Source organism: Sciurus vulgaris (assembly GCF_902686455.1).
Source record: "Sciurus vulgaris genome assembly, chromosome: 8".
NCBI classification, from domain to species: Eukaryota; Metazoa; Chordata; class Mammalia; order Rodentia; family Sciuridae; genus Sciurus; species Sciurus vulgaris.
In genome coordinates, this window is record NC_136468.1 from 77,319,269 (window position 1) to 77,335,444 (window position 16,176).

General features: G+C 34.4%; 1 protein-coding gene across 3 annotated transcripts in view; it reads right to left on the bottom strand.

Annotated features, from left to right (window-relative positions):
• Window positions 1-4,968: 4,968 nt before the first annotated feature.
• Window positions 4,969-16,176, bottom strand: part of AGMO (alkylglycerol monooxygenase) — a 196,009-nt gene continuing 184,801 nt past the window's right edge. For 2 of the 3 annotated variants that reach the window (XM_079151907.1, XM_079151905.1), the window contains 3 exons: window positions 11,509-11,591; window positions 10,869-10,974; window positions 9,707-9,796 (listed from right to left, as the gene is read on the bottom strand). In XM_079151907.1, the coding sequence (XP_079008033.1) occupies window positions 9,722-9,796; window positions 10,869-10,974; window positions 11,509-11,591 (264 nt within the window). In that variant the 3' untranslated portion in view covers window positions 9,707-9,721. Of the gene's footprint in view, window positions 5,464-9,706; window positions 9,797-10,868; window positions 10,975-11,508; window positions 11,592-16,176 lie in introns of those variants that run through there. The other variant, XM_079151906.1, reaches the window with a different exon arrangement.

A 16,176-nucleotide genomic window follows, 5' to 3' on the forward strand; every position in this document is an offset into this window, starting at 1 on the left:
ATCAGCAAGATATAACAATCATAAACATCTATGCCCCAAACAGTGGCTCATCCATGTATGTCAAACAAATCCTTCTCAATTTCAGAAACCAAATAGACCATAACAATAATACTAGGTGATTTTAACACGCCTCTCTCACCACTGGACAGATCTTCCAGACAAAAATTGAACAAAGAAACATAGATCTCAATAACACAATCAATAATTTAGACTTAACGGACATTTATAGAATATACCATCCAACCAAGAGCGAATACATATTCTTCTCAGCAGCACATGGATCCTTCTCTAAAATAGACCATATATTATGCCACAAAGCTAATGTTAGCAAATACAAGAAGATAGAGACACTACCTTGTATTCTATCAGATCATAATGGATGAAGTTAGAAATAAATGAAAGAGTAAAACACAGAAATGATTCCAACATCTGGAGATTAAATAATATGCTATTATATGATGAATGGATAACAGAAGAATTAGAAGGAAATTAAAAACTTCTTAGAGGTAAATGAGAACAAAGAAACATCATATCAAAATCTCTGGGACACTATGAAAGCACTTAGAGGGAAATTTATTTCATGGAGACCATTTAATAAAAGAAGTAAAACTCAACAATAAACGACCTAACACTACAGCTCAAAGCCCTAGAAAAAGAAGAACAGACAGCATCAAAAGTAGTAGAAGACAGGAAATAGTTAAACTCACAGCTGAAATCAATGAAATTGAAACAAAGAAACAATACAAAAATTGACAAAATAAATAGCTGGTTCTTCAAAACATAAAAAAATTGATAAACCTTTAGCCACACTAACAAAGAGAAGACGAGAGAAAACCAAATCACTAAAATTCGGAATGAACAAGGAAATATCACAGACAGGATTGAAATACAAATAATTAGAAGCTATTTTGAAAATCTATACTCCAACAAAATAGAAAATTTCGAAGACATCAACAGGTTTCTAGAGACATATGAATTGCCTAAACTGAACGAGGAGGACATACACAATTTAAATAGACCAATTTCAAGTACTGAAATAGAAGAAGTCATCAAAAGCTACCAACAAGAAAAGTCCGGGACCAGATGGGTTCTCAGCGAATTCTACAAAACTTTAAAGAAGAGCTCATTCCAATACTTCTCAAAGTATTCCATAAAACAGAAGAGAGGGAACCCTCCCAAACTCATTCTATGAAGCCAATATCACACTGATACCTAAACCAGACAGAGACTCATCAAGGAAAGAAAATTTCAGACCAATATCCTTAATGAACATCACGCAAAAATTCTCAACAAAATTTTAGCAAACCGCATACAAAAACATATTAAAAGATAGTGCACCATGATCAAGTGGTTTCATCCCAGGGATGCAAGGTTGGTTCAACATCAGGAAATCAATAAATGTAATTCACCATATCAATAGACTTAAATTAGAATCACATGATTATTTCAATAGATGCAGAAAAAGCACTTGATAAAATACAGCAGCCCTTCATATTCAAAACACTAGAAAAAATAGGGATAGTGGGAACATTCCTTAACATTGTAAAGGCCATTTATGCTAAGCCTATAGCTAATATCATTCTAAATGGTGAAAAACTGAAAGCATTCCCCCTAAAAACTGGAACAAGGCAGGGATGCCCTCTTTCACCACTTCTATTCGACATCGTTCTTGAGACTCTAGCCAGAGCAATTAGACAAACCAAAGAAATTAAAGGGATACGAATTGGAAAAGAAGAACTCAAACTATCCTGTTCGCTGATGACATGATTATATATTTAGAGGAACCTGGAAATTCCACCAGAAAACTCTTAGAACTCATAAGTGAATTCAGTAAAGTAGCAGGTTACAGATCAATGCTCATAAATCCAACGCATTTTATACATAAGTGATGAATCTTCAGAAAGAGAAATTAGGAAAACTACCCCATTCACAATAGCCTCGAAAAAAAAACTTGGGAATCAATCTCACAAAAGAGGTGAAAGACCTCTACAATGAGAACTACAGAACACTAAAAAAGAAATTAAAGAACACCTTAGAAGATGGAAAGATCTTCCATGTTCTGGATAGGAAGAATTAATGTTGTCAAAATGGCCTACTACCTAAAGTGCTATACAAATCAATGCAATTCCAATTAAAATCCCAATGACGTACCTTACAGAAATAGAGCAAGCAATTATGAAATTCATCTGGAAGAATAAAACCCAGAATAGCTAAAGCAATCCTTAGCAGGAAGAGTGAAACAGGGGGTATCGCAATACCAGATCTTCAACTCTACTACAAAGCAATAGTAACAAAACGGCATGTATTGGTACCAAAATAGAAAGGTAGATCAATGGTACAGAATACAGGACACGGACACAAACCCAATAAATACAATTTTCTATACTAGAAAAGGTGCCAAAAATATGCAATGGAGAAAAGATAGCCTCTTCAACAAATGGTGCTGGAAATGGAAATCCATATGCAACAGAATGAAACTAAACCCATGTCTCTCACCATGTACGAAACTAAACTCAAAATGGATAAAGGACCTCGGAATCAGACCAGAGACCCTGCAGATTATAGAAGAAAAAGTAGGTCCAGATCTTCAACATGTCGGCTTAGGACCAGACTTCCTTAACAGGACTCCCGTAGCACAAGAAATAAAAGCAAGAATCAATAACTGGGATAGATTCAAACTAAAAAGCTTTCTCTCAGCAAAGGAAACTATCAGCAATGTGAAGAAAGAGCCTACAGAGTGGGAGAATATCTTTGCCAATCATACTTCAGATAGAGCACTAATCTCCAGAATCTATAAAGAACTCAAAAAACTCTACTCCAAGAATACAAATAATCCAGTCGACAAATGGGCTAAGGAAATGAATAGACACTTCACAGAAGAAGATCTACAAGCAATCAACAAACATATGGAAAAATGTTCAACATCTCTAGTAATAAGAGAAATGCAAATCAAAACCACCCTAAGATTCCATCTCACCCCGATTAGAATGGCGATTATCAAGAATACAAGCAACAACAGGTGTTGGCGAGGATATGGGGAGAAAGGTACACTCATACATTGCTGATGGTTTGCAAATTAGTGCAGTCACTCTGGAAAGCAGTATGGAGATTCCACAGACAGCTTGGAATGGACCCACCATTTGACCCAGGTATCCCACTCCTTGGCCTATACCTAAAGGACTTAAAATCAGCATACTACAGAGATACAGCCACATCAATGTTCATAGCTGCTCAATTCACAATAGCCAGACTGTGGAACCAACCTAGATGTCCTTCAATTGATGAATGGATAAAGAAACTGTGGTATATATATATATATATATATATATATATATATATATATATATATATACACAATGGAATATTACTCAGCCATAAAGAATGATAAAATGGCATTTGCAGGCAAATGGATGAAATTGGAGAATATCATGCTAAGTGAGATAAGCCAATCTCAAAAAAGCCAAAGGACAAATTATATCGCTAATAAGTGGATGATAACTCATATTGAGGGGAGGGAAGGGTTAGTGGTAGGGTTAGAGTTAGGGTTAGGGAGGGGGGCAAGTATGGAAGAAGGAAGCACTGTATAGAGGGAAAAGAGGGGGGGGGGGGGGGGAAGGGAAAAAATAACAGAATGAATCAAACAACATTACTCTGTAAATTTATGATTACACAAATGGTATGCCTTTATGCCATGTACAAACAGAGAAACAACATGTATCCCATTTGTTTACAATAAAAATAAATAAATAAATAAAAATATGTGAATGAGAAATGAGTGAATGAAAGAATGAAGAGATCATTTTTTGGTCAAGTTTCTTATTTAAAAAGTAAGCTTTAAAAAGGTACTGAAGGTGCTGATCAAAGTATTTGTTGATACACTCCAAGAGAAAAGTCCAAGGGTCTGAGGTAATCATTGAGAATAGATTGGTGGTTATACATTAGCTCTGTATTACATTTATAACTAACAAGAGCCCTCTGTCCTCATTCAGTATTCTTGTGAATATAAGCTAAAAGAAGTAAATCTTTAACATGCAAGTCACAGTACCAAATTCAAAAAAATACTTATTTTTGAGCTGAATTGTCATTACTCAATAGCAATTTTGTAATCTGAGTGAAAAAGAATTTAAGGTCCATTTTCCAGTGTGTGTGTGGGGGGGGGGGGGAAAGAGAGAGAGAGGGAGAGATGGATATTAAGGCTGTAAAATGTAACCAGAAGTGTCTTTTTTGGTGTTCAAGGACTATTATGTGCAAACTTATGGAGTTTAACTAACATAATAAAACACTGTAAGAAAATTTCCAGTCAGCCTTCTAGATAAATAGAGAAGAGTCACAGGGTTGCAAGTTGATATTGCCAATATACACAACACTGATTTATAAGAGAAAGGCGATTAATTGCTTCACTGACACTGATTCAAATGATAGCTTCAAAGAAAAATGATGAGAACATTATCCTTGTAGTCTAATGACTCTAGTCAGTCAGTCCTAATTCATATTGAATGGAGTCACTGAGGACATTTATTAAGTTTCTCTACTCCTCTTGTGGGGCAAAGAACAGTTTCATTAAAACTATGATGAATGTCAAAGACTTACATAAGTTCTAATAGATAAAAAGGTGAAGAAAATGCAAATTTGAAACATACAATTAAGAATATAAGAACTGAGAACTAACAGTAATTTTTTAAATGTTGAACTTTAGAAGAACGCAGAAAAAAAAAAAAAAAAAACTACTTCCCAGGCAAAATATGGATGCTAACATACTTGCCCAGTCTTTATTCTGGCACATATGTTTTGAACCTGACCACAGGTTTAACCATTTTGAATTCAATAGCTTAGTTTCAATAATAATCTTAATGTAAACAATAGCAACGAAATTTTATTGAGGACTTCCTATGTCCTTTGTGCATCTAATTTTCCCACACAACCATGTGCATTAGTCCATTTTCATTACTCTAAGGAAACACCAGAGACTGGCTACTTTAAAGGAAAGAGCTTTATTTAGCTCACAGTTCTGGAGGTTCAAAGGCATGGTGTCAGCATCAGCTCAACTTTGGCAAGAATCTCATGGTAAATAACATCACAATGACAGAAGCATGTAAAAGAGGGAGAGATGATATCATTAGACAGTTAGCCAAAGAGACTGGGGAGTGGCCAGGCTTATTCTTTTATGATGACCCTCTCACAAAAACTAATTCAGTGGTTCCATGAAAACAACCTTAATCTCCCCAAGGGTACACCTCCCATTAGGCTCCATTTATTAAAGGCCCACCACCTCCCAGCATTGCCACACTGAGAACCAGGCTTCCGTACCTATGCATTGACCACATGCAAAAACTACATCGGAACTACAGAGCCAAGTGACGTCAATGATATGATGCAGTTTTAATGAAGTTTTAGGGTCAAATTGCAGGCAACATCTATTCTTCAAGAACTGGTCAGGTGTATGCCAAGATGGACAGAAAAGTTCTAGAAAAAGGAGATAAGCACCCAGAGAACATGTGCCACAGTTTCCTCCCTTCCTTGAATTATAAACCAAAGATAATTCAGAGGTAAATTATTCAAACCACTTGTCTATTCAAAAGTACATTTGCAATTAAATTTATAAAGCATTATTATAGTTTTTTACATTTTCCAAGCTCTTAATGCTATATTACATCTGACTTTCTCATTTGGAACCTTTGAGGAAGTTGAATACTGCTATCATTACGTAGAAGAAAATGGTCCTGGATGATTAAGAAATAATGGTGTCAGATTCCTAAGTTTGTATCTGGAGTTGTTTCCTTACTAGCTATGTGTATTCAAATAAATCATTACACCCCTTACTTTTCTTATTATAAAAATAATGAAAGTAAATTTTGGATTTTGTATGAGAATTAAGTGAAAAAAAAATGCAAGTAAGACATTTGGAACATAATAAGGGCTCAAAGAATGTCATCTCTTACTAAGCCTGATTTACAGATGAATACTTAGGCACAAAGTCCAATGTCACAGAATGAGTTTCAGACTAAAAATTTATAAACTATGATTTTAGTTAAACATTGTTACTTTTTTCCACTTCCCATGCTAATTGCCCCTAAATGACTTGTGTTTTTTGAGGCAAGCCAAGCAATTATTTTGAGGATCCTCATGTTCATATAAAACAAAAACAACAACAAAAATAATAATAGCACCTAATATGTATTGAACACAGTATGTGTTAATTGCTGTGCCAAATCTCTTGCACCTATTATCTCATTTAATTCTCAAAACCTTATTAGATAGATGTTATTACTTTCTCCTTTTACAGAAGAGGAAGCTAAAGCCAACTATTTAAATGGTCAAGTGATTTCCCAAGTTTCCACACCGAGTAAGTTCTCAAACTGAGAATCAAATTCAAGCAACATGGCTTCAAAGCTCATGTCTTACTCATTCACCTTCAACTATTTACTAAATAAGGAAACTAACAGCATATCACCTCAAAAACTGGGCACACTATATTGCTGTCCACCATCCCATTGTAAAAGAAACCCCAATGTAAATATATACCCCCATCTGTTTAAAATCAGGGCTAATTTAAAGAACCCAGATTCTCCATTTGCTTGATGCAAGACTATTACCATATACCCAACAGTAGGTTCATTAAATGGAATTACTTCCTTTCATGCCCATAATTAGAACATGCTTCTTACCTATTTTGTTTGATTTTAAGTTTTATTTAAGTATGTATACTTCTGAATTTTCCTAAATATGTATAATTTGTGCTTCTCCATTTTGCTTCTAGTTTATAGTCTCAAGGAACAACATAGGCATGATATTATTTAATGTTTATTTAAATGCAGATTATATTACCTCAGAAGATTTTGAAAATTCTGATACCAGTTGATGCCTCATTATCTAAACATCAATGTTTTAAATGAAATATATTCCCATGCTTCATAAACTTTAAGTTCCCAAAGAATATTAATTTGAAAAAGAACTTTCTACAATTCCTTTCTTCTAGCATATAATTCTCATTCTCTTCATACAGAAAACTGCTAGGTACTTGTTTATCTTCCTAGATATATTAACATACATACAATAAAATACATTTATAAGTATATACAGAAGCTTCCCATCCTGTTTCTATACTTATATACACTGTATGGTAGCATACATCCTATGTGATTCTGTATCAGGTTTTGTTTCATACATAATATATATTATTGCAATTTTTCTTGATTTGTATTAAAGAGTCTTAGTTTTCTAGACAATTTTTTTTTTAAAAGAGCATAATCTTTAAGTGTCACTTATTAATGGTCATTAGATTTTTTTCTAGTCTTATCATTACAAATGATGCCCCAATGAATACTCTCACTATACATCAATTCACATATGTGTGAGTGTACTATTTCTGGAGTATAAATTCTTAGAAGTAAAATGCTTAATCAAAGTGCATTTGTATTTGAATTTTGATAGACATTGTCAAATTTCTTGTACATAAGTTGTTCCAATTTATAATCATTACTAAATGGTAGTGTCTATGTCAGGTTTTCTTTTGAAGTTGGGTGAAATGTTAGCATTTTTGCTTCATACTTAAATAAACTCACATATTGCAAAATCTAGTGATACTGACAGGTTGCTCAGCACCAAAATTAAACAATATAACTCTAAGTTTTGAAAATACTCTATTAAAACACAAATAATAAGAATAAAAATTTTTAACAGTTGCCTAAGATCTGAAGCAATAAATAGATACCTAAAAATTCAAGGTTGTTTTGGAAAAATTAATTTTAGTCATAATAAAGACATATTAGATAATTTTAGTTGTAGGAAAATCTCATTGACCTCAATTATTTTATTTATATCAAATCATTACTTTTGTAGATAATTGATAAGACATCTTAATCACAATTTTCACTTTAAATCAGCATACTATAAGGGATGCAGCCACATCAATATTTATAGTAGCACAATTCATAATAGTCAAGCTATGGAACCAATCTAGGAGCCCTTCAACAGATAAATAGAGAAAATGTAATATATAGAGATAATGGATTATCATTCAGACAAAGAATAACAAAAAGTTGGCATTTATTGGTAAATGTATGGAAATAGAAATTATCATGCTAAGTGAAATAAGCCAGACCTAGGTCAAAGGTTGAATGTTTTCTCTGATATGCAGAAGCTAGTACAAAATAAAGGAAAGAAAAGAAAAGGTTTGAGGTTAGAATATCAGTGGAGCAGAGTAAGGAGATTGGGGGGAATGGAGAAGGAATGGGAAGGGAAAAAATGGAATGGACCTGACCTAACTTTCCTATGTACACATACGAATATACTGCAGTGAATATAACCGTTATGTATATCCACTAGGCACTAATTAAAAAAAAAAAAAAACTGTGAATAAATAGCAGAACGATCAGTAGAGTACAGGGAAGGGAACAGAGGAAGGAGGAGCAAAAGGAAAAGGGAAGTATTGTGGACTGAATTAGAGCAAATTATAGTCCATGTTATATAGTCCTGTCAAAATGAATCCTAAGTTATGTATAATAAAATGAACCAACAATTTTTTTTTTTTTTTTTTTGTGGTGCTGGGGATTGAATCCAGGGTCTTATGCTTGTGAGGCCAACAGTCTACCTAAGTGAGCTATATCTCCAGCCAAATAAAAATTTTAATAAATTAAAGTTTTCAAAAATTCTCAAGGGTTGGGACTATAACTCAGTGATAGAGCACTTGCCTCACACATGTGAGGCACTGGGTTCTATCCTCAGCACCATATAAAAACAAATACATAAAAAGATGTGTCCATTTACAAATAAATTTTTTTTTTTTAATTCTCAAATGGTAGAATCCTTGACAAAAAAAATTTCTTTTTTTCTTTTTTTCAAATTTGAAAGTCTTTATTAGCCAGCCTGCTGACTGTCTGACACAATGACCCAAAAATGGCTATTGGGAGAACAGTCCCGGCCAAAGGGTTGCAGGATTTTTTTATACCGTAAGTCAGTACATCAATCATAAGTGTCTGTTACTATGAATCAAAATTATAAACTAACATAATGAGATCTAAGATCATAAGTATAAGGGGAAGTGGGTCAAAATGACCTTAGTTGGTACAGTTAAAGAATGGTTACTACATCTAGAAAATCACTGTTGACACAGTACATTGTTGTCGCCGCCCGCGGCAATTTGTTACCACCTGCAGCAATAATTGCGCGGGTATTTATTGGAGGTGGACTGGAAACTGAGCTACTTCTATTATCTTTCTCTTTAGTGTGCTGCTTTTTTGCTTGTTCACCTGTTCCCCAGCCTATAGAGGAAGAAAGGCTTTGAGAGGAGGAGAGAGGCTTTGCTTAAGAGAGAACCTTTGCTTATCGGAGAGGCTACACTTTCAGAGATGCTACTTCTTAGTTTTGCTGCTTCTTCTTAAAGGTGCATCCTGCATCCTGCTCCTTCACTCTGCTATCTAGAGGTGTGGCTTTACTTCTCCGTTCTGCAATCTGCAACCTGCGTTCTGCCATCATTCAGAGGTGCTGCTTATCCTCCGCCCAGTGATCTAGAGGTGTGGCTTATCCTTTCTGCTTATCTGGTTATCCCTGGGGCTTCCTATAGGTGTGTCTTATAAACCTAAGGCAGCCAATCAGCTTAGGATTAGCACAATTGAGGCACGCCCTTCCGTACCAATCAAGAAAGAATGAGGAATATCTGTTGCCCACTAGCACAAAGGAGACATTAACTAATCAGGCAAAAGTAGATCACACCATGTTAACACTAGTTATGCACCACCTCTTGGCTCAATGCCAGCTGCCATTTTAGGGTTACCCAAACATGTCTTCTGTACATTGTCTAAGAAAAATAGGAATCAAAAAGAGAACAATTTTTCTTTATAGAATTTCCATTTTGTGTTGCCAAACATGTCATGCTAAGCAACTGTTGATGGGTACAGAGATGGGGTTTCCCATGGAAGAAGCATTTCCTACCTAACATGGAGTCTTCAAGTAAAATGCAGTCTGTTTAGTCATTGCCTTTATAGCCTGGCCTATAACATTTCCATGAAGTCAAATATGTCAACCCATCACAAAAACCACAATATGATACTGCCTCACTCTAACATGGATAGCTATTATCAAAAAGATTCAGAATAACCAGACAGTAAGGATGTTGTAGAGAAAAGGATACCCTTGCACATTGCTTTTGAGACTGCACATTAGTACAGTTATTAAGAAAATAGTATGGAGTTTCCTCAAAAAGTTAAAAACAAAACTACTGTATCATCCAACAAACCTACTCCTGACTATACATCAAAGGAAAGAAAATAAGTACATCAAATAAACCCAGATTCCCTTCATTGTAGCACTATTCACAATAGTCAAAAAAAAAAAAAAAAAAAAAAAACAGAAACAATGTCCATCAACTGCAATACCACATGGGAACTTCATATTCATATCTAATGATAACTTAGTACCCATCAATCAAACTTTTATTAGCACCTCAACGTTCTGGAAATCACAATTCTGCTCTTAGTTCTATGAGACCAATTTTACTTATTTATTATATGAATGACATCATGAAGTACTTGTCATTTTTTTCCAAAAATTTCTTACAAAATCAAAATCACTTTTACCATTTCTTAACAATATACCATGTGTCCTGAGATTTCTTTATAAAAGTTATGCAACATATTTTGTCCATAAACTATATGATCTTAATAATATTGATCCAAATTTAGGGACCAGGAAACTGTGGCTCTGAAATATTAGATAGCCCAAAGTAACACAGTTAACATTAAGTAAACAGGCACAAATTCTCACAAGTACTTCTCACAAATTAAGTAGAGAGGAGACATCATATAATGAATAAGTTATACATGAAATCCATGTATAATCCATGCGATAGTTGCCTAAAACAAAAGGCTTACCTCGAAAACAAATGACAAGGCAGGGACCAGAGGCTTAAGGTGACCAAATCTGTACAGCATCAGGAACACCAAGCAACGGAGAGTTTCCATGATAGTTGCCTTAGGTCTGAAATAACATGTCAATAACTTTCATCAGCTTTAGCTAAACTCTTCATATGTTATATATAATTGATAGATGCATTTACTTAGATTTTCAATAAATACATAGTATTTTGACATATTCAAGAAGATGTTCCTCTGAAGCTATTTGAAAATAGGCATTAAAGTAAAAAAAGAAACTTTTTTTTTTTAAAGAAAAATCTCTACTTTATCACTTATGGCTTAGTTAAAGCATTGATGGGTTAGGGTGAAACTTATTTTCAGCTAAAATTAAAATATTCGATAACTAAATTGTAGAGTTTAATGCAAATGAGTCTCCTAACTAACCTGGTGTCTTTTACTTTATTCATTAAAAAAATGGCTTCTTAGGAGAATTGATATACCTATGTGCTCTAAAATATGAAGAGTAGAATATCAAGTTTCCATGTTTAAGTTTAAAACTACATTATAAAATTACATAACATAATATTATTTTAATGACTTTATGGAAAATTCTTAATTTGAGTAAAAGAGAAAAATAATAAAAACATTCACTTCATACCTTTGATCCAGAAGGAATCCAATGGAGGTCAAGGTCAGGATGATGAAGAGAACCCTCAGAAGGAGAGATACCTGTGACAGTGCCTGTCAACAAACACAGAGATCAGTGGATCCTTAAGTGTTATCAGAAGGAGCACTGGAGACAAACTTACAGGGAAAGAGCCCCGACTCTATTTTCTGTTATGTCATTTGTCATTTATTCTTTTCATACAGGCTAACTATGCAGAAGATAGTTTTCTTTTCCTAATGTCACTTAGTTACTGTGTTGGATGCTTGGAGAATGAATCAGACAATTTCATAATGATATCTGTTTCAAGTGTTCTTTCTAAAATTTCCCGTTTGAAGTTTTGACTTTCATATTTTTTGAAGCACGTTAAACCCATGTGTAGAGAAATAATTCACATTATTACAAATAAACACTTCATTCCATTAGTACCTCTTTTCTTTTTGTTCGTTCTTTCTTTTTTTTTTTTTTTTTTTTGTACCAGGGATGGAATCCAGCTGTTTAACCACTGAGTTATGTCCCCCGCCCTTTTTATTTTGATCCAGGGTCTCACTAAGTTGTTTAGGGCCTTGCTAAGTTGCTGAGACTGGATTTGAACTTGGGGTCCTCCTGCCTCAGCCTACAGGGATGCTGAGATTACAGGCATGCACCACCGTGTCCAGCTCCAATATCTTTTTTTAATGTCACCAGTTCTTTATAATTTTTATATCCAAGGCTGTCTGATGCAGAAAATATTTAAAGGAGAATGTGCTTATGCATGAGAAGACATATTTGAGAGACATACACTCACTCATATCTCATGAAATCTATATATTCATATGTACATATCAAAAGATGCTTTTTGAGTTATAACAAAATAAAATATTTTACCACAGAATTATCAATTTATTATGAATTTAATTTACTGTTAAAATCTGTCATATTGAGCACCTGCTATATTACAGTTTTCATACAGTGTATACTTTAATCCTTCTTATATACCCAACAATAAAGCAGAGTAGGTGCCATCATATGTGCTTTATATATTTTTTTAAAACTCTGGAAATCAAAAGGTTATGTAACTTTTCCATTATGATACAACAATTAAGCTATTTCTAAAATTCAAAATAGATCTGTCTGACCCTAAAGTATGACAACAGTAGAATGCAAATGAGTAATAGAATTAAAGGGGTTGGTGGCAGGGATATTGTTATAGTTTAGATGTGAGGTGTCCCCCAAAAACTCATGTGTGAGACAATGCAAGAAAGGTTAGAGAATACATCATTGTGTTATGAGAGCCTCAATTCAGTCAGTAAATTAATCTCATAATTTAGTGCTAACTGAGGGTGGGTATTGTGTGCCTGGGGGAGGTGAGTCTTTGGGCGTGTGCCCTTGTGCATGTATTTTGTATCAGGCGAATGGAGTCTCTCTGTTTTCCATTATCCTGTGAGCAGCTTCCCTTCACCACAATAATTCCCTATTCCACCATGATGTTCAGTCTTACCTGGAGCCCTGAAGAATGGAGCCAGCTGTCTGTGGACTGAGCCCCCTGAACCATGTGCCCCCTAATAAGCTTTTGTCCTCTAAAGTTGTTCTTGTCAGGTCTTTTAGTCACAGGAGCAAAAAAGCTGACTAAAATAAATATAGGTTAAGGTTACATAGCCAAGTGTCAGATAAGTACAGTTTTAGGTGGAAAGAGAGTAAGTAAACTCAAGGAAGTGACTACATAGGCCCAGGAAGATTTCCCTAATCATCAAATGTGCTTGAATTTCTCCTTCATGAAAATACCAGAGATGTAACACAATTGGTAAAATAGGAATCTATTTTGCAAGGACTTTTCCCCTTCCTCCCCCTGAAATAACTTTAATTTCAATTCATTAGTAGCTAGTATCCCTACCTACAATTAAATTGCATCCACCCCAATTATAAATAATAAGCAAAGGCCTCCAGTTGCAATTTCTAGTCACATGTAGTAATTTGGCTCCTTATTATCACAAAGCAACCTTGTTTCTCATGGCCAATTTCCTGGGATGACAGCCAGAATTGTAAAGGGATTTTATATCCTCCAAAGCAATAGTTCAGTAGAAGAGTATCGCTGAGTAGTCAAAAATCTAAATAAAATGTGTCACAACTCTGAGGGGTCTGGGGCAATGGAAGGTGTTTGATACAGGGTGGGAGCTCAGTGGAAGTCAGAATGTCTAAGAGGAAGGCAGGAGAGACCTATTTATGTATGTGAAAGTCAGCAATGGCTGCTTTGGGACAGTGAAGCACAAAGGAGCAGAAAAATATTTCTCAGTGGTAGAAGTAACCAAGGTGTGCTTGAGTACACTAATGTTCACTTAAGGGAAACACTTTGTCTTTAAAGAAAAACATTTCTTTCACCATATTGCTTCACTTTTATTTATTAGAGAAAAGTCCATGTGGAAGAGAAATGGTTTGTGCTATTAAACTATGGTATGATTGCGAATACTCTATAAAAACATAAGAATTTGGGGGTGGTTATGCAAATCTATCATAGGCAAATTATTTGATGTTTCTAGGACTCAGATACACATGAGGTACATTTAAAATAAAATATGACTTTGGTAAGGACTGAAATAAAACACTGAGAAGAGTGCTGGGCACAATGAAAAAAGTCAACTAATGATCTTGATTCATATTATTGTTACTATGTTCAGGTGCTTAAGCTGATCTTAGTTACAGTAAGATAAAAATATGAGACACTCGAATGAAATGTCTGTTAGCTCTTCCAATTATCAGAGGAACCTCAGAGACAGGATAATATAGATCGCTTGTTTTGGTTAGGAAATTTATGATCCGTAGGCAAAAGAATGAACTTCTCTTTCTTAAATTGCTTCCTGACCACTGGGATCAGAGTGGAAACCAACTTAATACGGGAATCCAGCTACCTCCTCCTGTGCTTGGCTAATGGGCATCTGAAACTTGGCATGTCTAAAACACGACATTAGTTTTCCTCCTCTAGACTACAGGCTCCCCAGCTTCCTCTTCTTAGGAAATGTCAGCACCAGGTTTTCAATTGCTCAAGACAAAAATCTGTGACTCCTCCTTGACACACACTTTCTCTCTTTCTCCCTGTCCACTTTTAATATATCAGAGATAAATGTTGGTAATATATTGAAAATATATGCCTGTCAAAGGCATTTAGAACAAACAGCATAACTAATATTCTTTTCTAGCCCAGTATGATCTCCACTACAATTGTTGAAATATACTCTTAACTGGTTTTACCTCTTGTAAAACTTCCTGTCCATCTATCCTTCCCACCACAGGGTGTAGAGTTCTCCTTTCAAAGTGTAAGATCATATCATTCATGTTCTAAATCCTCCAGGGGCTACAGATTTCACTCAGAATGAAGTTCAAAGTTCTTATTATGGTCTATACATACTCTCTTTCATGCTTAAGCACTACTGGAAATTTTGGTGTTCCCAAACATGACAAGCATCTTCCCCACTCACATCTATTTTACCGACTCTTCCTTCTGCTGGGAATGACTCTCCCAAGGAATCGTTATGGTTCATTTCATTCAAGTATATACAAATATACACGTCCTTTTCCACCTTAGATAAACTAGTACTTCTTCATTCTTTGTATAATCACCATCATTTTTTTTGTTCTCCATATGAATTATCACTTCTACACACATTGTTTGTGCGTTCTCTACTTGTTGGCTGTTTCTTCTCATAAGGATGCAAACTCCACGAAAGTTTTTATTCCTGTATTTTTGCTGTGGTGGGGATCTAACCCAGGACCTGTACATGCTAGGCAAGTATTCTATCACTGATCTAAGCCCCCAGCCCAGGTTTGACTCTTTATGCACTGTTCTATGCCAAGTGCCTAGAACATTGCCTGACACATAGTACCCAATATCTGTTCATTCAAAGACTGAGTAAATGAATGTTTATATTTGTGTTTTTAATAATAATTTCATTACAAGTGTAATTAATCAGTAATTTGATAGTATATTAAATTGTAATACTAATGTTGTAGATCCTTAAAATTTAAAATAAATTAATCACCAATTTAACATTATTTATTAAATGTACTATGTTAAATATTTAATGTTAAATAATTTAACTTTCATTCATTTAATCCTTCAAAGAATAGAATTGACCTAAAATTGTTTAAAGAAAACTGAGAAAATGGAAAGAGGGAATTCAATACAGAATTATCTGCTCTTTTCAGAGATTCCATTTTCATATGAACTCTGAGTTTGTTCATACAGCATCCTTTGATAGATTAATTAGGATCAGTTGATTATATATTTTATATGTATATATAATATATATGCATAATATATATTCCATGAACATTTATTGAGCATGCATTGGGTACTATGATAAATATGAGTTTAAGAGAAGGACCACAAAGGACAAAATCCTTACCCTTGAACCCATACCACCTCATTCCTCTGTGTAGGATCACAGGTCAGCTACATAAGAGTCAAAAGGGGGAAAAATAGAATTCATCAACCTTGACAACTGTAAATATTTAATCTCATGAATTCAAACTGTTTGCAATCAGATATAGCTTACTAATTTTTCTTAAAAAGAAAAATTTTATTTTTTATTGGTTTTATTTCATATCATCCATTGCTTATTTTATGTAAATTATACTTTGAATGTATTATTAGTCCTTATCACTAAAAGCATGAGAAATGATATAAAC